At 46.9% G+C, this 22,048-nt stretch overlaps 9 protein-coding genes across 9 annotated transcripts, besides 5 other annotated features; 2 read left to right on the plus strand and 7 right to left on the minus strand.

Annotated features, from left to right (window-relative positions):
- Nucleotides 1-1,903: 1,903 nt before the first annotated feature.
- NFIA_031020 (uncharacterized protein) lies at nucleotides 1,904-2,625 on the minus strand (the record flags this gene model as incomplete). Its single annotated transcript, XM_001262565.1, has 2 exons — nucleotides 1,904-2,192; nucleotides 2,240-2,625. 2 exons carry the CDS (start codon nucleotides 2,623-2,625, stop codon nucleotides 1,904-1,906), a joined length of 675 nt encoding a protein of 224 aa, XP_001262566.1.
- A 455-nt stretch (nucleotides 2,626-3,080) lies between these two features.
- Nucleotides 3,081-3,608: a mobile genetic element.
- Nucleotides 3,099-3,608: a mobile genetic element.
- A 32-nt stretch (nucleotides 3,609-3,640) lies between these two features.
- Nucleotides 3,641-3,925: a mobile genetic element.
- Nucleotides 3,653-4,045: a mobile genetic element.
- A 325-nt stretch (nucleotides 4,046-4,370) lies between these two features.
- On the minus strand, nucleotides 4,371-5,295 carry NFIA_031030 (uncharacterized protein; the record flags this gene model as incomplete). Its single annotated transcript, XM_001262566.1, has 4 exons — nucleotides 4,371-4,424; nucleotides 4,469-4,668; nucleotides 4,719-4,821; nucleotides 4,876-5,295. The coding sequence occupies 4 exons, from the start codon at nucleotides 5,293-5,295 to the stop codon at nucleotides 4,371-4,373; spliced, it is 777 nt and encodes a 258-aa protein (XP_001262567.1).
- Nucleotides 5,296-5,904: 609 nt separating this feature from the next.
- On the plus strand, nucleotides 5,905-6,405 carry NFIA_031040 (ankyrin repeat domain-containing protein; the record flags this gene model as incomplete). The annotated part of the gene is made up of 1 exon (XM_001262567.1): nucleotides 5,905-6,405. One exon carries the CDS (start codon nucleotides 5,905-5,907, stop codon nucleotides 6,403-6,405), a length of 501 nt encoding a protein of 166 aa, XP_001262568.1.
- A 661-nt stretch (nucleotides 6,406-7,066) lies between these two features.
- NFIA_031050 (uncharacterized protein) lies at nucleotides 7,067-8,797 on the minus strand (the record flags this gene model as incomplete). Its single annotated transcript, XM_001262568.1, has 2 exons — nucleotides 7,067-7,829; nucleotides 7,938-8,797. The coding sequence occupies 2 exons, from the start codon at nucleotides 8,795-8,797 to the stop codon at nucleotides 7,067-7,069; spliced, it is 1,623 nt and encodes a 540-aa protein (XP_001262569.1).
- Nucleotides 8,798-8,807: 10 nt separating this feature from the next.
- NFIA_031060 (uncharacterized protein) lies at nucleotides 8,808-9,602 on the minus strand (the record flags this gene model as incomplete). Its single annotated transcript, XM_001262569.1, has 1 exon — nucleotides 8,808-9,602. The coding sequence occupies one exon, from the start codon at nucleotides 9,600-9,602 to the stop codon at nucleotides 8,808-8,810; it is 795 nt and encodes a 264-aa protein (XP_001262570.1).
- A 410-nt stretch (nucleotides 9,603-10,012) lies between these two features.
- Nucleotides 10,013-10,987, minus strand: NFIA_031070 (uncharacterized protein; the record flags this gene model as incomplete). The annotated part of the gene is made up of 1 exon (XM_001262570.1): nucleotides 10,013-10,987. The coding sequence occupies one exon, from the start codon at nucleotides 10,985-10,987 to the stop codon at nucleotides 10,013-10,015; it is 975 nt and encodes a 324-aa protein (XP_001262571.1).
- Nucleotides 10,988-11,544: 557 nt separating this feature from the next.
- Nucleotides 11,545-11,953: a microsatellite.
- A 1,386-nt stretch (nucleotides 11,954-13,339) lies between these two features.
- NFIA_031080 (ferric reductase family protein) lies at nucleotides 13,340-14,751 on the minus strand (the record flags this gene model as incomplete). Its single annotated transcript, XM_001262571.1, has 2 exons — nucleotides 13,340-14,212; nucleotides 14,263-14,751. 2 exons carry the CDS (start codon nucleotides 14,749-14,751, stop codon nucleotides 13,340-13,342), a joined length of 1,362 nt encoding a protein of 453 aa, XP_001262572.1.
- A 2,776-nt stretch (nucleotides 14,752-17,527) lies between these two features.
- Nucleotides 17,528-18,104, plus strand: NFIA_031090 (uncharacterized protein; the record flags this gene model as incomplete). The annotated part of the gene is made up of 2 exons (XM_001262572.1): nucleotides 17,528-17,694; nucleotides 17,744-18,104. 2 exons carry the CDS (start codon nucleotides 17,528-17,530, stop codon nucleotides 18,102-18,104), a joined length of 528 nt encoding a protein of 175 aa, XP_001262573.1.
- A 2,136-nt stretch (nucleotides 18,105-20,240) lies between these two features.
- NFIA_031100 (SUR7/PalI family protein) lies at nucleotides 20,241-21,018 on the minus strand (the record flags this gene model as incomplete). Its single annotated transcript, XM_001262573.1, has 3 exons — nucleotides 20,241-20,345; nucleotides 20,381-20,838; nucleotides 20,889-21,018. 3 exons carry the CDS (start codon nucleotides 21,016-21,018, stop codon nucleotides 20,241-20,243), a joined length of 693 nt encoding a protein of 230 aa, XP_001262574.1.
- Nucleotides 21,019-22,048: the final 1,030 nt, after the last annotated feature.

Genomic DNA, 22,048 nt, shown 5'->3' on the forward strand with positions numbered 1-22,048 from the left:
AGAGACCACGCATAATGTTACGACGAGGCAAACGCAAGTGAGATCCGAGCTGGATCCCAGGGGTGTCCAGTTAGCTACTGCTACAACGACAGAAGAAATCGGAAAAGAAAAGGGATAAATACTAAAATGCATTCTGAACCTAGGATGGGAAATCCGGTCTATACTATATGGAGGATGGTGGTAACGCGGAGAGACGAAGCTGAGAATGCAAGCCGATGTCCTACCTTTTACTAACGCTACGTGTCATATGCCGTTTCTTTAGAGACGAATTTACTATGTTTTGTTTAGAAGCGTCTGGATTCCGATCTTGGGAAAAGGAAAGGCCTTACATAAATTACACAGTTTCGTGGAATGCTGGCAAGCGTATACAGAAGAACGAGAAGACGACTCTACCACTATGATATCACTTGAATGAGAGACTACTAGATGCCTGATAGGGATAATTGCCATACTCTTCGCTAAATTCGTATTTACTCTGCCATCGGATTTTGCATTGGGACAGTCAACCTGTCCATCCTTCCAGAAATCGTTGGAAGCCAGGGTCTGGCTGTAGGGTAGACACATTCCACGCTACATATGCTCGAAGCAAGTGATGCAAGCTGTCTACATTTTCAGTACCTCCGTCAAACACAAAATGTAGCAGCTCCACAATGCTGTAGATGCGCTCTTCAGAACGAGTAAAGCATGCCAATGCGATTGTTAAACGTTGGAGGGCCGCTGCACATAAGGATGCCCAGCCTGATTTTAGAGCTAATCGGTAGAGGCGAGCATGACTGAGGAGTACGTCGTTGCAAACTTCATCCTGGTGTATGTTGGGTAGAGTATCATCGCAGGAAACGCCGAGTTCGTTGTCTCCCCGTGAGAATGGCGGAAATTGTTGTACCGAACTAGGAGGGTAATTCTGTGCCATGAAAATGTCTGAATATGGCCACATGACTGTTCCTGATGTTGACGTCTTCGCATAGCCAGTGACCGTTGCCAAGAATGGTTCAGGCACAAAAAAATTGCCTGTGTATACAAACTCACAGCAGAGCTCAAAGGTGAGCTCGTCCATCCAACCCAGAAGCACAAAGGTATTCTTCTCTTTATTTTTAGACGCCTTGATAGACTGCCTGATAGCCAGTGGAAAAGCCCGAAGCGCTCCTGAATGAACAAAAAATGGTAAATCACCGTCATCTATATAAATGGTCACCATGTCCGTATGCACAATACTGGATATGGGTCCCTTAGCATCCGTTAATTTGATGAAGAGGCATAAGACTTACCTTTCCCAGGTTGCCCCCATTCCGCAGCGCGAAGAAAAAATTAACTTTATGGTCTGGGTCTACGATCTAGGAGATCGAATCGTCTTTTTAAAGGTTTAATACCATACTCTTTGCCACGAGGTCGTGTCCTGATGCTGAGTGACCCCGCGCAAGTTCCGGCGTGGGCCGTTATCTGAGCACTATTAGTCCCGGACGTGGAATGATTACTCTTCTCCAGAGGACCTCTTCGAAAGGATCTCTGACAGCAAATTAATATTTGTTGGAATTGGCTAGATGTAATATCCTAGTTTCACAAGCCACGATTGAGCCCACCTATTATGTTATCCTTCTGGTAAATCAAGCCAAAGTGGTCGATGTGTGCTCTGGGGTCCTGAAGCTTCTCGTGGAGCGGAGGGATTGAAAGGTTTGGAAGACACTTGCTTGATACTCGTTAGTTGCTATATTGAGTTCTTTGGCCTGTTACTTAATCAATAATGAACTAATCAATACAGGCTTTGCTTTAGTAGTAAAACTCGCCCCGAAGCAGCTGCTCGTAAATGGCAGGTCCAGTCTATCCTTCAATGACCACGCAGCAATCCTAGCACGTTGATGTGCTGTACAGTCCTGCTGATGATTCCTTGACAAGTCGAGATGAGAAACTAGCCACTGATTCTCTCTAGATCGCCAGGTCCCACTTTCCCAGTAGATGAATTGCTGGCCTTGTGCGAAACCATATGGAAGCCAGCCTTTATTTCCATCTCATGTTCTCTCTTCACCCTCTCTAGCTTTCCGAACTTGTATATTATTGTCAAGCTCAAGGAGACTGCCGTAGACATCCCGGTGACGACAACCGTCACAACAGCCATTATTGACCATTCACCATTTTGCGCTGTATACACATTGACGAAACTGGTGAGTAGCCCAGCTATCGCATTCAGGAGGACTGGTCTATCAAACGATCAGCATCTGAATTAACAAGAGATACTGAGACTGACATAAACAACCGGTTTACGAGCCATATGTAATTCTCCCTCCGCTCCCAGGTGAGCCAAGAAATCATTACTGAGCCCAAAACCATCAAAAAGCAAGCAATAGCAAGGAGGGGCGGATTCTGGATTGTACTGAGGATGGCTTTTCCGGTGCGGTTTGTTTCCAGACCTTCCGTGAGAAAGTCGGACTTCTGAAGAGAAGTAAATGTTCCTGGAATAACCAGATATCCAGCAAGCAGTGCCCAGTGCGCAGCGCTAGCTGAGGTGTTGTAAAACCATGGAATATAGTCAAGCTCGAGAAGCATGCGCACATAACGAGTCTCAATGACTGAAGCACTTTCAGCCTCGGGCAGGTTTGTTTCAAGATCGTCAAATGGCTGTGTTTGACCCATACTGGCCTGTAATGAGCAATAGTGGTAGAACCTGTGTGCAGTATCTGATCTTCTTATATGTTGGTGGATAAGGAGGACGGTCATGACTCCGAAATAGGCGTGCAGCCTTCTTTATTGTGCGTGTTTCACCCAAGCTGACCTGTAATATTCTGCTATGGGTACGATATCATAATCTAGAGATTGCTTCTACCTGGAATTACCTGATTTCCTCTCCTTCGACAGATCTATACACTCTATTGACTCAGTCGATCGTGCTTCTCAGAGTACACATACACTCGGGCCCACAAGTTTCCGTACCACAACGCGTCTCATACACACGCGTTTTTCAACCCAGCATCTTTTTCTACCATGGAACCATGCAACGCACGCCTCTAAAAGAAATTGACCCTAATAAAGGGCGTGGAGATGAGCTAAGTCCATATTGCCGCGGAATTATTAAAGGTTTGAACGTTGGGGGGCATGGATATCGTCATATCAGTCAAACCCTTGAAATTCCGCGATCCACAGTCCAGTATACCCTCCAGAAGAACCCCCTTCGTGAGCAAGGTGCAACCCTTGCTCGCTCTGGCCGACCTACTAGGCTATCTAGCAGAGATGAGCAATTAATTCTATGCGCGATTCATCCCAATCCATTTATATCTTACAAAGATATCCGCGAAAAGACAGGAGTGAACGCGTCAAACAGCACCATCCTCCGATGCATCCAGAAATCAGGCTATGGACACTGGCGAGCAAAGAAACGACCTCGATTGACTGAAGAAGCAGCCAAAATACGTCTAGAATGGGCTAAAGCGCGGGAGAATTGGGGTGCGGAGGAGTTTCATAGGATTATCTGGAGCGACGAATGTTCTATTGAACTTGGCCGCGGGAGGCAACATAAATGGGTCTGGCGATTGAATCAGCTTGGAGAGAAGTGGAAAAAGGAGCATATCATTACATACAAGAAGTCCAAGGGTATCTCTATCATGATTTGGGGTGCCATAATCGAATGACTAGAGATGAGAATCCTCGTCGAAATGGGTACTCCGCGGCCTCCTATATCAAGATTTTGGAGGAGAATATCTTCGCTATCTATTCTCCAGAGATGTCTTTCATGCAAGATAACGCCCCTATCCATACACCTTGGATAGTTAAGAAATGCTTCGAGGATAATGGTATCTCTACCATTGACTGGCCGCCATACTCACCTGATCTCAAACCGATTGAGCACGCCTGGGCTAAGCTCAAGGAGATGATCCACCGGCTAGATCCAGATATAGAAAACTATCAAGGCACCATTGAAGATATAAAAGATCACTTTAGCGATCTTATCGAGAGAGCGTGGGAGGCGTTAGGCCAGGAGTATTTTGATGCATTGATTTCATCCATGCCGCGGCGTGTGAAGGCCGTCATTGAGGCTAATGGTTGGTATACCAAATATTAGGTGGAAATACTATGCTTTTTGAAATCTACAGTTATTTTTCTATAGAATCATACCTTTGCATATAATTTTATGAGTATGTATATGGTATGGTGGAAGAATTAATTTTCTCGAGAGAAATATATATTTTCAATTTTGGTGGGGGGGTACGGAAACTTTTGACGTAAAACTGTTGCATGGTCAAGGGTGTATTAAACAGACTCCAAAGAATCTGTGACTCAGAAACAATGCATGCTCCCCCTCAAATATTCCTATGCCTTCATTCTGCCGTGGGCCAGTATCATCCTTCCTAGGACTCGTTATCGAGCGATCCCGCAGAGGACACTTACTGGACGCAGACACCACGGTCCCAGGCTAATGCGTAGGAAAGGATGCTAATCTTGATAAGTTGGCTGCCATTGATCCGTTTGAAGTTCCACTCACCTTTAGAAGGTCCGCTGCGGTTGCTCTCCGAGAGGACCCGGTGAAGTCCTCTGCGAGCAGTCCCATTGTCCCACGAATTGCAGATGTCTCGTCCAGTCTCAAGAGCGAGCGAGCTATCGAGCAAACAGCCTGAAGGTCCTTGCTCTTCTGCTGTCTCTTTGATTCCCTAATCAGGCTGCTTCCGACGTCGGCTATGAAGCCTGTCAATAGCCAGGTCATTTTCAACGTATACCTTTCGGATGGCACTGACCCAGTTTGACTATTCCCTCTTGGTTGATTAAGACTGTGGAAGGTGTGACATTCCCATGGCAGATCCCAAGCACTTCATGCACGTACTTCAAAGCTTGCAGGATCTAGGGATGTTAGCGTAGTTCCTCTCTGAAAGGACGGTCTGAGTGTTTATATACCCCTTTTGAGATAGTTGCAATCTCCACCTCGCCCAAGCAAAATTTTGATGATGATTGTTGAATTTCCTCCAGGGAGATACCCCAGGTATCGTAAAGGAAAAAGACGCTCTGTTTTGCAATGAATACCTCTTTCAAGTTAACCAGATTCGGATGAGATGTTTCTTTGAAGTCCTCAGCCTGTAGGTCCCTTTCTTCGATCCGTTCTTGGTAGACATAGGCCAAGTTGGCGCCTTCAGAAAACTCAATAGCACTGACGGGTCCCCAAGTCGGTGCCAGGCCGACGAAGAAGCGGTTCAGCTGGTCGTAAGGGGACCCAGACTTCACGAAATCCGACTGAGTGTCTAGAGTTTGGGGTAGTGTCATATGCCGCGGGACTCCTCGAACTGGCAATTCGATTGGAGATCCCAACTTAGGAGTCATTACCATTTTTCGCAATATCATTGAGTTTCACTGAATTATTTCCGACTTCACTTTGACAAGGAATTGAATGTTGTTTTACAGCACGATTAGACCCCGTACATCGCGCCTGTTTTTATCTAATGCTGGACGTGCCGCGCCGCTTTCGAGTCGTGTGGGGAGCATAAACTGGCGTGGCACCTTGGGTCTAAGACGGCCCAAGTACCCATCGACCCGCTGCGGCTTCGACCCTCCGATTCTGTTGATCACTACCAGTCTTGGAACCTCCGAAGGCTCTTCATTCCCTGCCAAAGACCCGCGGACGTGATCCGCAGGTGTTTCCATACATTTATCTAGTATCACAGGCATGTGTATTTCCACTTACTCGTCAGAAATTTTAGAACAATGTGTATACGTAGTAAGATAGGACATTAAATTGCCTTCCATGCCCAACACAGCAAATTCATTTCAACGCTAATGAAGAGAATCTCATGAAACTGTCTACATGCTGTACTCGCTGGGAGTATCCGCTACGTTTAAATCCTTTCCCGTTTCCATAATTTTGAGCATATTCCTGCGGTTATATACATCTGCAGCTACACATTGCAAAGATTCAGTATGGGAACTATCGCAATGAGTATCCCCCCCGACTCCAAAACCGTTATCGATGGCGAATTCCGGCGCATGAAAAATATCAGGGAGATTAGGCTAAGCGATCATATCAAGGCTTTTGTAAACGATGCGCATTCCTCATTCGAGTCAAAGGGCGCTTCAAATCACCGAGGCCCCTGCAAGAGATCTCTCATCCACTACGCGGCCATGGGAGATTGCCCTGAGCTTCTTCGTTGTCTCCTAAGAACTGGTGCTGCGAAAGACGATCGCGACCAGAACAAGCGTACACCCCTCTCCTGGGCTGCAGAATATGGTGCCTTAGATTGTGTGAAGATTCTTTTGGAATACGGAGCGAAGATCAATTCCACGGATGATACGTATTCCACCCCTTTGTCGTGGTCAATTCATGCGAGTCCACCTACGGACGAAGCAAAAGCGACTGAAGTCTACCTGAGGAAGAACGGCGCGAAAGAGAAAGGCGCTAAGCGGCGTTGGATCTTGAGAAAGATTAGAATGTTCTGATAGACTTTGTATGTAGATCCAGTGGCCGTGATCTGCTATGAGACTACTCTTACTCCAGGCCAATAAACACAGTCGTTTGTGATTACATGAGTTGGTTTTCCTGTAATTCTCAAAGTTCATTTTGATGTCAGGGCTAGTTGGAACTTCAACTTCTTTTTCCTTTTCCCTCCCCTAGGGAGCCTTAAGGAGATGCGTAGATCCTTTTCGATCCTTTCTAACATTTGAGGGCATCAGAGACGGTGTCGAGAACACGTCCGGAGTTAATGGAGAGATCTTCTATCTATATTAAATTGTCTATCCGGCTTCAGAACTCAATCAGCAAAACGGAATTCCCAGCGCTGAAATCACTTGATAATACTCTCAAACGTTCCAGCAGAGCCCCTTTTGTAAGAACGAGCGGAACACGGCAAAGCCATTGCGCTGTGGTGTTTGCAAAGATCTTTCTTTGTCGATATCACAGGTCCCAGAGGGATTGCCTGATGAGGAATGCCTCACATTAAACTAATAAATATACCTGTAGTCACGTCTAATTTAGTGACGAAAACGTGGAATTGGCACTGCTTAGAATCTATGAATTTGTTTGAAATGACAGCTCGTCATGACGAGACTGCCTGAACTCTGACTGAAACCCTATACATCGATGATGTTCGACTACACGGTATCAGATTCTTCTTTTTGTTGAGTGTGGTTGCTCTCCATCGTCAGTGTCGCCAGGAGCGAATTCGAACCGTCGTTTCCCTGTATGAACATCATATTTGGATATGTAATCCTCCAAAGCAGCCTTGCTAATGCCGCCTGCCTTGGTCTCCAGCTCTCCTGGTTTTGATTTTGCTCCAACGAAGAGCAATCGCGTCCGTTGAACCTCAGAGACTAGATCTGCCATGTTTGGAGAGACGACCTTTTCTTGATCAATGATGAGGAAATAATGGGCACGGGCAAGGTCGTTTAGGACGAGTCGCATTTCCATTTCTGCGTCGGCAAAAAACTTGTAGTACTCCCTTGAGTTGAACAGGTAGAAGACTACGACATTCGTGACATCTGACTGATACCACAATGGTAGTATCTCATGAATGGCGCTTCGATGGAGTGATATTGGGACTTTCCGAGACACTGGGGCTTTGCTATGCTCGTCTTCAAAACCTGCAGCTAAAGGTACGGACTGCTGTACACCGTCCATAATCTGAGCAGAGGGCCCTGGCTCTGGGTGCAGTTCAAGGTCTATTGGACTTGTCGCTAATGAATCACGGTTTTCAACGGAGTCGGTATGAACATCTGTATTATCTGTCAACGCTTGCGGTTCTTCTGGTAGCAAGGCCCCAGACGTAATGGCTCCTTCCGGAACTTCTTCAGCAAATGAGAGTTGGTTGGAAGCTCCGGAGGCGTCGTGATTCAAGAGAGATCCAAGATGTTGTCGGCCGAAAAAACTGCAGAAGATGTCTCTTATGACAGCAAATGAGCTCGGATAAAGGGGAATCTCTCCCTCATCAGAAAACATATGTCAAAGAAAGAAGAACGACCGGTCACTTATGTACTCATCTTTGAGTGGTCGTCCGGCTCGGAAACTTGACCGTCGGCTATCCGTTTTCACAGAGAGCTCAGGGATTTTCTGATCTGACTGATGGGATCTGGGCCCATCACCGAAGATTTGTCGAAACCGTTTTGACATATACAAGGTTTTCCGTGCAAGATCATTGTGAGAAGCACCTGTGAGCGTTTCGAAGGTATAATGAAAAGCCGGCAAAATCGAGTCGACTGCAGTAGAAACTTTCCTTGGAATTGTAAAACCCAATCTGCTGGCCGACTTGGCAAGCTCAGGCTCTCCTCGTAATTCAAACAAAGGCTGAACGTTCTTTACTTTTCTTGTTCTCCCCGTCCGAGGATTGATGAAGTGTCGAAAGGCTGTCAGCCATAATTGTAGCAAGCTAACCGATGCTATGGCTCTTTCTGCTTTATCTGCTGGCACTATACCGTTGATAGGGACAGTCTGGTACTCGCTGTCGGTTAATTGGATGTTGTAAGCCTGGGTACCTCCGTCCCAACAGTGTAGAGCCGTGCTATAAATTGATGTTTTAGGACCTACAGAAAATAGGTCCCTCATAGCCTTGGAGGGCCCGGAGAAGCATTTCACATCATCGAAGAAGAGCGTCAGGGACAGGACCCTGCCAGGAATTTCAAGCAGGACCTGCAGTACCCTATCCCGCTCATCCACATCAGAAATATCCGGGAAGAGCGTGCCGTCGTTCATTAGACGCATAATATCTGAGCGGTCCTGGGTGGAGTATTTCGGCATCTTCCCCTCAATGAGTTCTACTGACAGCGTATCGGCCTGACCCGCTCTATCGGGCAAGAGGAGTGACCAAATACGAATGATCTCCCGCAGGTAGTGAACCATTACCTGCATTTCACTCAGCGGGATTCCAGTCAAAGTAATGAATAAACAGGCTGGGAACATGGCGGCGTCTAACCTCATCACACCGAGGGGACACAACATGCTCTAGCTTGCGAAAAGTAAACGTGCTCCAAAGCCCCGGAAATGGAATCAGAGCCATGAACGATTCCCGTAACTCGGGGGTCCGAGCGACTCTTTGGACATACTGGAAATCCGAATCGGAAGGCAGTCTGCTGCGCCAGAAAGTTGACTCCATACCAGAAAAGTCACGTAGAAGGGATCCGAAAATCTCCACATTAGATACTCCGTCAACATAGGAGAAACTTTCAGCGATTTCGGTTCGTAAATTGACAGGAAGACCTTCAGAGTAGCGATTAGGACTCGGACTCAAGCTAGCATGAGAGGACATACTGTCAACATATAGTTTTACAACCACCCACCTTCGGCCCGGCGGTAGTACGCGCCTAGCTGCCTCCAGGAGATCTCGTCCTCGTAAACACGCGAGGACGACGGCATCCTCCAGAGAAAGATGTGGTGGATCGATTGCATCAAGCAATGTGGAAGCATTTATGCCCGATTTTTCCAAACCCTTATTGAGCGTATTCATGTCAATCAGGGCGGTGATATAGTGCTCTAGATCGAGCAGAGAGCATTGGCCTCCCACCAAAGCTCTCTTAAACCTTAGCATGTTCTTCTTCCGATATTCTCCAGATAGGTGTCGGAGTTTTATCTTGGCAAAGCCACATAGGTAGTTTGTGAGACTATCGGCCGGGCTTTCTCCCTCCGGGGCAACTGTATTGGGCTGCATTACTCGTGATCGCAGCATCTGACGAGTGGTAAAAAGACAGAAAGGGGGAGTTGGCTGGCTTAAATATCCCTCGTCACTCTTTCCAGTCTCGGTGACTATATTTATCTAGTTTCACCTGGTCTCACCCTTCGAATATTGTCAAGTATATTCATTCCTTTACAGAACGCCGTTGCTAAAGATTACCTGATCATTTTACGGACAAGCAACCCCGTCCAATACCCTATTCCCCACCCTTTCTATTTACTTCTTTCCTCTTTTACTCCTCGGTTGACCTAGAATTTTCGACTCCCTTCTATCACCCGTGGAGTGCATGGTGCATAACGTACGGCGTCGTAATAATGAGGTATGAGGCTCCATGTCTCATTATCGGGGTTGGCTTGAAGGAGGAAATCATGCTAGGAAATTTGGATTTAGTGATTTCCGCAAGATCTTTCAATAGAAGGGAAATCTACCTGCAGTAGAAGTTTGCAGGAAGCAGTATGTGCCTCCTCAATGAATCCCTTTGCCTGGTTCGAGACATTCTGTGGATTGTAGAGATGTGTTCTTTTGTCTTCCAGGATTGTCGCCGGCTCCTTCAGATGGACCACAAACAGGCCGACACTCTTGATGTCGTCTCTTCTGCCTTTAAGACTTTGGTGTTCCAGCAGACTTCTTCCAATGTTGGCTACCTGTAGCGTGAGCAACAAGTGGGAAAGGAGAAAGGCGGCAGACGCACCAATCTTAATGCAACCGTTTTCGGAGAGCAAAATGTGCTTGAGATCCATGTTTCCGTGACTCATCTGAAGAACCTCGTGGATATAGTCCAGCCCTTTCAGAATGCTTCTACAAACAGTTGCAATGTCTGCTTCACTGAATTGAACATGAGGTGTGGCGCATGTGACTGCCAGATCAATTGCAAATCCTTGAAATAGATAGACAAGGAAGTAGTAGCCCTGATCGAAAAATGCTTCTTGTAAATTGACCAAATACTGATCATCGGTGGCTCTCAGATTTTTGGATTTGTGTTGCCTTTCAGCCATAATTTTTTTGACCACCACCCTTGATTTATAACCAGCGCAATTCTCCAGGCCTAAACGGCCTATACCAGCCTGGTTCACCTCCCATGTCATGAGATATTTCCCTGAGGGGTGTTCCCTCTTCAGGAAATCACTGTTTTTGATAAGCTCTGGCGCAGACTGATTTTGAGTCTGACGGTAGGGTTTAGTGATCTTGTTGGCCTTTTCTTTTCCGGAACTCTGAAGCTGCGCCAATCGTGCGTCGCTGACGTGCAGGGAGGACAGTTTTTCCTCTAATATGTCTTGTAAGGTGCCTTTATCATCTGGTGGATGAGAGGCTTTCTGAAGTCCGTGTGGCAACCTGGTAAACCGTTTCTGACGTTGATCCATCGTCAGAACTAAAGGAGCGGGATGATTTGAGATGAATGAAACAGCATATATAACGGCTGTGGAAGGAAATAGTAGGATGAGGAGATATAGGGAGCCCATAGTCTGAATTTATGGCTGCTTCCATGAAAATACCTGGAGCGGTGGATTTCGCGAAATTTATTTGGTGGGCCTGAGGAAAAGCAAATGGTCTTGGCCAAAGGCTGGAACCAGGCAAGTCTGCAAGGCTGGACCTCGAGATATGTTGCTCAACTTAAGAGATCCCTGCAACCGTGAATTATGCCTCCGATAGCGTTCTCTACACAAGAATGTAATCAAACAAGAAGAATTATTCTATTGGACGTGTGAACTGTGTTGGAGAAGTACAGGTACAGTATTTGTGAGCTCTACCGGTCCAACTAAAGAACAGAGCATAGTGGGCTGTTATGTGCGAGACCATGACGAAGAATGCACGTTTCTGTGGATGTGGGCTCCGGAGTGTTCCCGGTGACTCAGTGGCACAACTGCACGAAAATATTGATGACGATGTCTTGTAAGCGTCTTGCACTTGTATGAACAGCAGCTCCGTGCGGACCTAGCTATCCAGCTGAAGTCAATCCCCCCTATGGAGTGAGGGCTCCGTTTGGAATAGAAGCTCCGTGCGGACCTGCGTATCCAGATGGAGTCAATGCCCCCTACGGAGTGAGGACTCCGTTTGGAATAGAAGCTCCGTGCGGACCTACGTATCCAGATGGAGTCAATCCTCCCTAAGGAGTGAGGGCTCCGTTTGGACCAGAAGCTCCGTGCGGACCTACGTATCCAGATGGAGTCAATCCTCCCTACGGAGTGAGGGCTCCGTTTGGACCAGAAGCTCCGTGCGGACCTACGTATCCAGATGGAGTCAATCCTCCCTACGGAGTGAGGGCTCCGTTTGGACCAGAAGCTCCGTGCGGACCTGCGTATCCAGATGGAGTCAATGCCCCCTACGGAGAGATCTGCTTACTGAGAGACAGGCATCCGCCCAATACCAGTATGGATCACCCACTCCAGTTGAGTGCAGGTTGCCACGCCATTTTCGGCGCGTCTTCCGCAGCCGACTTTATCGGCGTTGATGGAGCTTCAGCCCCACCCTTATCGAGGTTGAGCAGCCCTGCAATTGCAGATCCTTTCCATATCTTCTTTCGAAGGGACTCCAACATTGTTAGACGCTCGGTTATTAGTCGTCACAGGCCTATATATTAAAGAATATGAGAGCAGCGGCAGGTATCTGGGTCGTCCTGTTGCCACCTGAATCTCTTTGCCCAAGATTTCGAAAGGTACGCAGTATACATAGACGTCCCTTCCGGTTAGGCGACTAACGATAATAGGAAAAGCCCGATTTGTCTCGTGTCGACATGTAGTGCAACGTGACTTGGACCTGTGTCGTCCATAAGGATCGTTATCGCTACAAGAACGTGTGTACGAAAGCGATTTACAGTGACCCTGGCGGAAGCCTAGTGACTACTTTCTCGTATTTTCTCCCCGCCAAACGAGAAATCCGCATTCACACATTGTGTCGGGCATGCATTAAAGCTAAAGGCGTATATGGGGAGGAAGAGCAGATGAGAACCGTACACAAACTCACCGACCAGGAAGATTTCGCTAGAGGGGTGGTTCATTGGAAGAATCGTGAACTGCGATGGTGTTATCCGATTGCAAAAGTTGAGGAAATTGTGAAAAAGATTGAAGCAGGGAAAGAGTTAGAGCTTCATCAATTCTGCTCAGCCATCTTAGCCTAGATTTCCTTACTGGCAGGAGGGTCCTCGCAACCGCTTAGGTCGCGTTCTTGTTTTGTTTATATTGTCTAAACTTAGTCCTGTGGGTTCTTATGCAAGTCCATTGTTCAATATTACTTGAGCTTGAGCTAATTGAGAGACACGAGAAGACAGTCGCTGCTAAAATATATTGACTGGATGCTATGTATACGCAGTCAACCTTTCCTGGTCTCTATGTAGCTAAAATAAAGATAAACAATCACGGCTCTTCTCCCACGGCTGGAATTCTAGTTCGTAGAGCTCTACCCTCCGTTGCACGTACCTATTCACAATGCTCCTCATGATATCTCTGACGGAATGCCGAGCAGAAACTTATAGATGCACTGTGTCAGTTAACAGCAAAAATATTGATCAAATGCCGTGGGCAGCAATACCTGTGACGAGGAGAGTACCAATTTGCTTTTCTAGTTCAACCGACAGTTCATCTTCCCAATTAACGTCCCCACCATATACAGCGATAAGATCATGATGACCCACTGCTCCTGGGGCCTCTGATGGAGATCCCATCTTGTTATAAACCGTGACTTTGAGCATCTGACTTGATCGTTAGCCTCGAGGTGCTCTAAAGCAAAATCAGGAACTTGAGGGTCAGGAGTGTTGTCGAATGCGCGTGAGCAGGGACGGAGACAGTCTCTGTCAAGTCGGGGCCATAGGAACTACTTACATAACTGTCATCATGCTTAACAAGAGCTTGTAGCAGGTCACGAGCCAGTTCATAGTCGCCCTCCTGCTCGAGTCGCCAAACGAGTGATACTCTTCGTGTTCGTACCTGACCTTGGCGTTGCCCATCCAAAAGTTCCTTGATATAGGGAAGCTGAGCAACGATGCCCATACCTGTCGCCACCATAATTATGTGGCCATAATCTCCGACCTCGGGAGAATAGCCAAAGGTGGAGGCAGACGAGGGTCCATAGGGTCCGTCAATCCAGGCCCAGCCTTCGCAGCCAGATTCGATACGATCAAGAAGCTTTTTAGTAAAGCCGAATCGAGCTCGAACAATTAACGTGATTGAAAACATGCTGCCGTTTCCGTCGTCCTCCCACCAGGCAATCGTGAATGGATGCGGCTGGAACATGTATAGTAACCCTACTCTTGGTATACTGACATAGACGCGTTGTCCAGCGCGAATTCTCCAAGGGCGCGGTAAAGACAAAGTCAGCCGGAGTGCATCAGCTCCACAATTCTCTGTTAGGAATTTCACGGATCTCCGATGTGGGATGTTGCGGTACATGATACGGATGAACTGTAGTGCACCAGTCACGGCAGATAGTATTGCCAGAAGGAGCACCCAACGTTTGCTCTGTGAAGATGAGACATGTTTCCAAATCGCATATAGCGCAAAGATGGCGCATCCTTGATGAGTCCTTAAAAAAAGTTCATATATACGCCGCTTAACCATGGGAAGGAAAAACAGTGACAGAAACATACAGCCAGCCTGCGAGACTTAGTCCATAATCGAAAATGGTTAGAGAGGGTCGAGCCTACAAGTAGACCGTGAAATTGAGAAGAGTCGGAAGCAGAGAAATGGGTCTGTTGAGCTGCAATGACAACATGGATGGCTGCTTCAATGACTGCCACAAAAGCAGCGATGCGGTGGATAAAATGATACGTTGCAAGCTCTATGCCCAGAATAAAAGCCCCAATCTCGTGATCTCCGGTCCAGCAGAGCAACAGAAGAGTTATCATCGAGATTTGGGCGGCACGCACGCCTGCTTCGGAGATGGAGTGCACACCCACGGTATTGCAGACCGCGGTGCCCGCAAAGTACGCGAAGGGAAAGACGAGTTGATATCGAAGCACCAGCTTTATGCCAAAAAGCCGTAAGCTTGCATGCGCATACTCCAAATTTACGAGGCACCAGGGGCGTATATGGAAAAAGAAGAGATTAGAGACAGCGTGAAAGACTCGTTTGAATATGAATAGTGCAGCAATTGCTGCAATAGCAGCTGCGTAATATACCACGATCGACTGCATTGCACGAGAAACTTTTCCGTTCACTAGTCTAGGGATGCTGAGAACGTTTTATATAGCCGTAGTACGAGAAGGGTGTCTAATGGCCCACTAAAGACGCCCCGTGGTCACCGAAAGTTAGAAAATGGGAGTACGAAAAGGAAAGCGCCGCTTCCCTCAGGTGGCCAAGGCAAAAAATAGGTTCTTGGAGAATCCACTTGTTTCTTGCTCGTTGTGTTGTCTCTCCTTCCAAAAGATAGTCAACAAGATAGCAGTACGGAGAATAGTTTTACGGGGAGCGACCTTGCCGCTTCAAAAATGGCGTGCAGATATACTCTAACCATGGCCTTAAAGGGCGCGGACGTATTGGTCCAAAGTTTAATGGTATCTTTGGGTTGATTGGTTATCATTACTATGCCAGTTTACTACCAACATTGTACATACAAGAACAGCAAATATAGGACAGTGAATTGCCCCACTTTGCACACTGCACGTTATCATGGTTTTGGGACGTCTGCCACGCCAACAAATGAAGACGAAACTAGGAACTATTGATACTATTCCCAATAGATTAACCTTCACGGCAACACCGCTACTTGAGATTGGCTCGCCTACCAAAAGGCTCAACGAGAAAGGCAAAAGCCACCTGGAGATCTCAAAGTATGAAAACGGACGCTGGATACTCTACTGTCATACTCACGGACCGGCCTGTAACGCTATTCAATGAGCTGTACCTGATCGTAAGAAATCAGTGGGGTACTTTGATTGAGTAACCGAGAGCTCGTCGGGGCCAACACCACCGTCAAGCATTTGGTCCAATTTCTATTTAGTAAATACACTGTCAAAGATCTCCTGATATTCGTACCGATTCACTGCTTCCTGATTAATAGTGAGTTGGCTTAAGACCTTTCCAGCGCGGACCTTGGATAACCCCTCGACTATGGTTTTGGTGTTCCCCAAGCTTAATGATATACCCCAATCATGAATCGTCTCGGACTGAATCCATGTGTCCTGTAAATGCAAAACCCGAAGGGTCCCTGCATGAGCGAAGATGAATTGTTCAAGTTCTGGTATCCAGAGCCAACAGCTTTCCAGAGCGAATCTCTGCAAAGAGGGTAAATGTACGTAGGACATGAATTCCAGCATGCTCGGGCTGTCGATAAGCTGCAGGTCTTCAACGCTGCTCAAAGCGTCCGAAGCTAAACTGGGAAGCTCAGAGTTAGATACCAACAACCTTGAATAGAATCCTGAGATTTGGAAGGTACGGATTGCGACGCCGTTGTCCTTAGCTCGGATCATTGCGCGAAGGACGGACTTGAAACGGTCCGGAAAGGAATCCTTCCAGTCCACAAAAACACGGCCAGCAAACCAACGGAACGGCTCCTTTATCCCTTCAACGAAATGTAGTTGGACAGATTTTAAGTTGACTAGACGTGGCAAACACGTCTGAAAGGTGACTAAGTCTCTTCCCCTTTCGAGTATTCGTTGTTGCTCGTCCGCTAGGCGACTAAAGTAGTTTTGTATCGTCGTGTAGGAGATACGGGTGCCATAAGAGTTCCAGTAAGCATCTCTTCGATCACGAGCGTACTCGGAAGGAGTATAGACACAATTGCGGAAGTAGTCGTGATGCTGAACGACTGGGTACGTCAGTTAGAGAATGAAAATAGCTTGCAGACGACTAACGCGGCTCAATAAGCTCCGTGGGTTCGTAGCGGAGAGTCCTCACATGTGCTGCTAGGTGTGACGAGGAGATGTGACGCAAGCGCTCTAGGCCAGCGAGGGAGAATGGGATTTTCAGCTTCTGGAAAAGATATGGGCTGCAAATCATGCGAAGTCTTTGGTTGACGAGTGAGAGAGAATCGACACAGTCGACTAATGAAAGTTCTCTGACTATGATAATCAGAATTTCAGTTGGGAGCCATTGGATGTAGCTGGGATCCTGAGACAAGATCATTTTCGCAATGCTTTACACCAACGGTCAAATTATCGCCCCTGATAACTGTACCCCGATCTGAATTATGTATGACCGAATTGTCTGCAAGAGAGTGTCCATGCAGAATCTTTCGCCTTGTCCAATTTCCTTTGCTTCTCGCAACACGAAAGCACTGATTGGATGAAGTTCTACTCAGCTATTTCAATCTTGAAATCTGGCGCACTCCAAAATCGGCGCGGCATTCACAAACGCAGAATTCTGTGGACTAGGAAAGCTTTCAATCATGTCGACCCGAATTAAGATGTGTGGGCAAAATGCACATTCCCTGTGCTGTAATAAATGATCGAACTCTCTCCTGTTCTAGTGGGGGAAGATGAGATTCCGATCCCATATTCCTTTGCCTACACGTTCAAAGACAACAGCAATTGAACTTTAATTATGCAGAAACCCTCAGCAGGTCACCTGGAAGGGCTTGTTAACCACCACTTAGAGATGGTTGTGAGAGCGAAACGACCTTGCTTGCGGCCGCCAGGACAGGTTCAGAGCCTGATCCCTCATCAGTCGGAACTCATCCATCATTGTTCTCCCGCATTTCTCCAAATATATTTACCTTTTTGGCAAAAGCACGGATTTCTCTTTTATGGGACAGTGGGCACTGTTGTCGACTACGATCCGTGCCCTTCAACGGATGTTTGCGATCTGGAGCTGTTGGCGATGGCCCAGAGAGTCCGGTTCCGTCTGATAAGGCTTATGCGTTACATGGGATTTACTGAGTCCATACATTCGGAGAATTCTCCCAAATTACAGAACGCAGGACAAACACACGCTCCTGCTCAGAACAGAATTTTTTCAGTGACCGAAAGCACGATGAGACGTATCTACGCAGATTGGGATGATGTGAAGAGTGAGGTGCGGTGCAACCGTCGGCGCCAATACCTTAAGGAGAATCGACGTGCAAAACGTTGGCTCTTAGCAGCATCGAAGCTATCTTTTGGAGTGCTTCTCGTTGGTAGCAAACAACTGGAATCGCACTTGTATGTATGGTTACTTGCTTTCATCGTCTGGAGACTAAACTCTCTACAGAAATGACACTCGTATGAGTGATAGTTATCTCATTGCTTTCTTGGAGGGGATAGCAAGTCAGTATCCAGACGCTATTGAAGTTTTCCAGCTTCTGAGCGGCAGCGTACGCAGCATCTTGGCCCATGAAGGCCCAATGCAAGGCACAGACATGGACCAGGTGGTGGCTCGCATCAAGGCGGTTTTGGGAGAGGATGACGGACAGGATGAGCTTCCCTCGTTGCACAAACCATTGGAGAGAGCGTCATGCGAGACGAAAGAGCTTTCCGGGGTCCACAATGGGCATTCAACTATCCAGGTATTGAATGGCAACAGCCCAATTCCCGAAGATTTCCTGCTCGCCTACGATTTCAGCTCGCCTTGATATAATGAGCGCTGTATTTAAGGTCCATTCTATCAGTGACTATGCAATCATGTGGACTCAACTAGCAATGTCGATATGCCATTTTTGGTTCTTCATAGAGTTGCAATTGTTCAGGCACGACTCTGATGAAAGGGGAGTGTGTTCTCTCGTTCTTCTGTGCACTCTCGCCACTATTCCACAAAGCTATATAGTCTATGTATGACATTGGGCTTCTTTCAAGATGGAAATCAAGACTATTTCGCACGAAACATAGTATGTTCGTCTTCAAAGAAAGAGTATATAGCACATATGGTAGCAAAAGGTAGGATATCAGCTTCCATCCTGAGCTTGTCCTTCCCGCGTCACTGCGATGCTCCACATACTATAGACAATATTTCCCATCCTAGGACTAGAATGTATCTTAGTTTAAACTACTTCTGTTTCTGTATGTTCTGCAGTGGTAGGGATCTGCGGTAGTGGTATCTGATTTTTTTAAGTTCAACACAAGGACCGTGACGAGTCCCACTCAACAAGTCGCGCCAAATCTGGCGTGGCTCTTTACGGCTGTCTCGAATCCGTTGCGGGGCAATCAAAGGCTATTTTATATTATAATGAAAAAACATGATATATAGATGTATAGCAGAGGCTTAGGACACCCTAGAGGTCCTTGATTCTGAACCATACCTGCAAGTTTAACCATCAACATGTTGTCCATTTCGACCATAGTAAATTATATACTGGCCTTCACAACATCACTGCGCACAGAAACAGTATGTACCTATGCACGACCTTAAATGTGCAGCCACAGGCTGATAGCAAGAATAGCCTCAGATATTATGCAAACCTGCAGATGCAAATATCAACGGGTCCCACCTCAAGACGATCATGTCCTTCCTAGAGGGACACGGCTTCCAACATATGTACCCAGAAGGATGCAGCAACGTAGCAACACTGCAACGAACTGCAATCTACCTGCAAAACATGGTAGGTACTAATTTCACTGTCAGGATGATACCCTGATGTGGCTTACAGGCTTCCACGCCACAATGTGTTCATACTGATGAGATGTTGGAACTACTGGCTCCAGCTCTCAGGAACTGCAATGCTAAGAGTAGCATGTCTATCAGAACAGGATCCATCATAATCCATGTGGCAGATCCAGTGAGTCTCACCTCCCATCTCACCTGTGTTTCTGTTTTATGATACATCTAATGCATCCGAGCTTAGTTCCATAAATGTGTCAGTTTGTGACAGAGTTACCTCTTAGATAACGGCGGAATGCGCCGCTGGTCGCGAGAGGGCGGGCATTTGAATTCTGCAGGATCGACCTTATGTATTGGCTCATTCATGGTCTTTATTCCATGGCTTTGAAGCGCACAATAATTGGACCAGTGTGTTGTTCAATTAAGAAATGCCTAGAGTGGGAAATGGCTATTCGTCCTCAAAATTGGCCATGCCTGAGCTATCATGTTCATTCTATAGGCCTTGTGAGTTACGACAGCATAGAAAGACTAGCACAATGCGCCTCTTTCATCATAAGTCCACTTCGTTGTGATGTCATTACGGGTTGGCCTCCTGGTCTCAAAACTATTACCACTAGGTTGGACCTAACCGTCATTTGCGTTCAATCTGGGTGAGGAATTTCTTTTTCCGACAGTAAGATATAACCATTCGAAGGTTTACAGGCATGTAATGTCGAACAATAAGTCTACGGCTGTACAGGAAAAAGTAAGGGAGTAATACTATCGAGCCACGCTCGGACGCTATGATCCAGATCTTACAAAGAATAACCCTAAAATCACTGGCTGGGAGGTTGAAAATCACGGCCCCGATAGGCAGAGATAATAAGCATGGTTAGAGGGATCTGTTGCTAATACTATCAAAACTCTCTCCTACCAGACCAAAGACCTTCCCTAGAGGACTAGGTGATCAAGTTCATGTGATCACCATCTCTTCCTCTCTTCGGTACTACAGTATCCTGCCCCTACATAATCCAAGAATCGGAAGACACAGGTAGTTCGCATGCACAATATCGCCTGTCAAAAGCACAGGCAGCAGGCGCCCAATACAGAAAGAAGAGAAGCCCCCAAAGAAAAAGCGCTCCCTAGCCACGTTGCGGCCAGCATATGCGGCCCGAGGTGAGAATGGACCCCAATGTCACCTAGAAAGGTTTGGATCCCTCCAGATATCAAGCTGTACAGGATCGTCACAGTAATTGATGCAGTGACAGTGGATATCGAGGCAACCCGCCAGCAGGTTAGTCTTCTGCCTTTTCATCGCCTAGGTAATTAGCTTACAAGGGAGCATATGAGCGTCGGAACTGTCCCCCACTTGAACATGATTGTAAAGAGCTCCGCCACGACAGTCAGGGTGGTTGCGGCCATTCCAATGATATATGCTGCGACGGCCAATCTGGAAGATTTCGAGAGTCCAGGAAGCACAGCCTTGCTCGCCTCCGGCAGTAGCGAAACCGCACCTGGTGCGTTAGACTCCAATATTGCCACCAAGTCAAATGAGAATGACAACGTGGGCGTGGAGCAACTTGAATACTTAGATGCACCCTTCTCGCCGCTACAATATCCCCAGAGTCCCACTGCATAATAGTCAGGTAGGGTTGACCAGATATTGCTCCGCAGGTCTGATAGACTGCTGCTGGCGTGGGTTAATGCGTCGTGGGCGGAGTCTGAGAGATTGGATGCTTGGTCGGACAGACTGAAGGACCGGACGATTCTCTGATGCAACAAGCTTGTCCAATCTATCTGAAGGTTTCAATCCGTCAGTAATTAGCTTTATGCATTGGGCAACTCCTTACCTCTAGGAAAAATAGATCTCGGGGTGATGAAGTAGATCTACATCCCTCAAAGACCACGGCCAAACATATCAAGGCAGCCGCGGATAATGCTAAGGGGAGTAGCTTCAAAGTATTTCGTAGCATTGCGAATTGGCAAACAACTGGTGCAATCAAACGACGGATGTCCTTTATATACCTCTGTTTTACTAAGTACTGCCGCGCCGATTGTGGACAGCGGACGTAGCAGCGATTCAGACAACGCCATGCTATCTAGCACTCATGGAAAGTTATCCTTATGGTAGGGTCGGTGCTAAATATAAGGGCCCGCCTTCCTGGACCAATAGCTACCAGTAGCTACCAACTAGCATGTGGCCGCGCCAGAAGCAGCGTGCACAAAGGTCCATTAATCCGGGTTCTCCCTCTGTATCACCACATGTAAGTACTTGCATTGTGCACTGCCATAAAGAAAAAGTGTACTCAACAGTTGTCAGTTTGCTTTTCTAGAACCGAAGATGAAGCTACCGACATTGATCGCAAGTTCGCAACTGTTGTAGCTTGCGTTCCGGCGATGGCTTCTCGAGATCAACGAAGAGACTCTTATCCAGTAAGTCATGTGGCTGTCCAGCTCTGTGCTTTGCACTTACACATTTTCAGGATTATTATGGCCCACTAGGACTTAGAGCTTGGACCAAAAGCAACTGCCAAGGGGAAATAGGCTTCACCACCTTCGATAACATCAGCTTTGCGCGAAATATCTCCAATGCATACGTATCCCGCAGCTTTAAGCTCTTCCGATCACTGCAAGGTCAGGGGCAGTTGGATATTTCTGTACTATAACACGCGAATTCGAAACCTAGTTCTCTGACAAGGATCAGCTATTTCGACAGTTCATCGTGTGACAATTTCCAACGAAGCTATTTTGCTCTTAATAAGAGCACAGATTGTCAGAATACACCCAACTTTACCTGCCATCGGTCATGGATCAATCCTGGCCTCCAAACATGGTTCATTTATGTCGGACGTCCTAGCCACTTGATATGTAATACGCTTTAGCAAACTACATTTGTACGTCACCGCAGTAATCAAGTAGAGTTATAGCTACTTGGATGAGTTTGCTCTTGGAACAATGTAGTCAGGGCTCTATTGGCCACAAGAGGTAATATGTGTTTAAGTG

This window comes from Aspergillus fischeri, genomic scaffold (genome assembly GCF_000149645.3).
Source record: "Aspergillus fischeri NRRL 181 1099437636261 genomic scaffold, whole genome shotgun sequence".
Taxonomy (NCBI): domain Eukaryota; kingdom Fungi; phylum Ascomycota; class Eurotiomycetes; order Eurotiales; family Aspergillaceae; genus Aspergillus; species Aspergillus fischeri.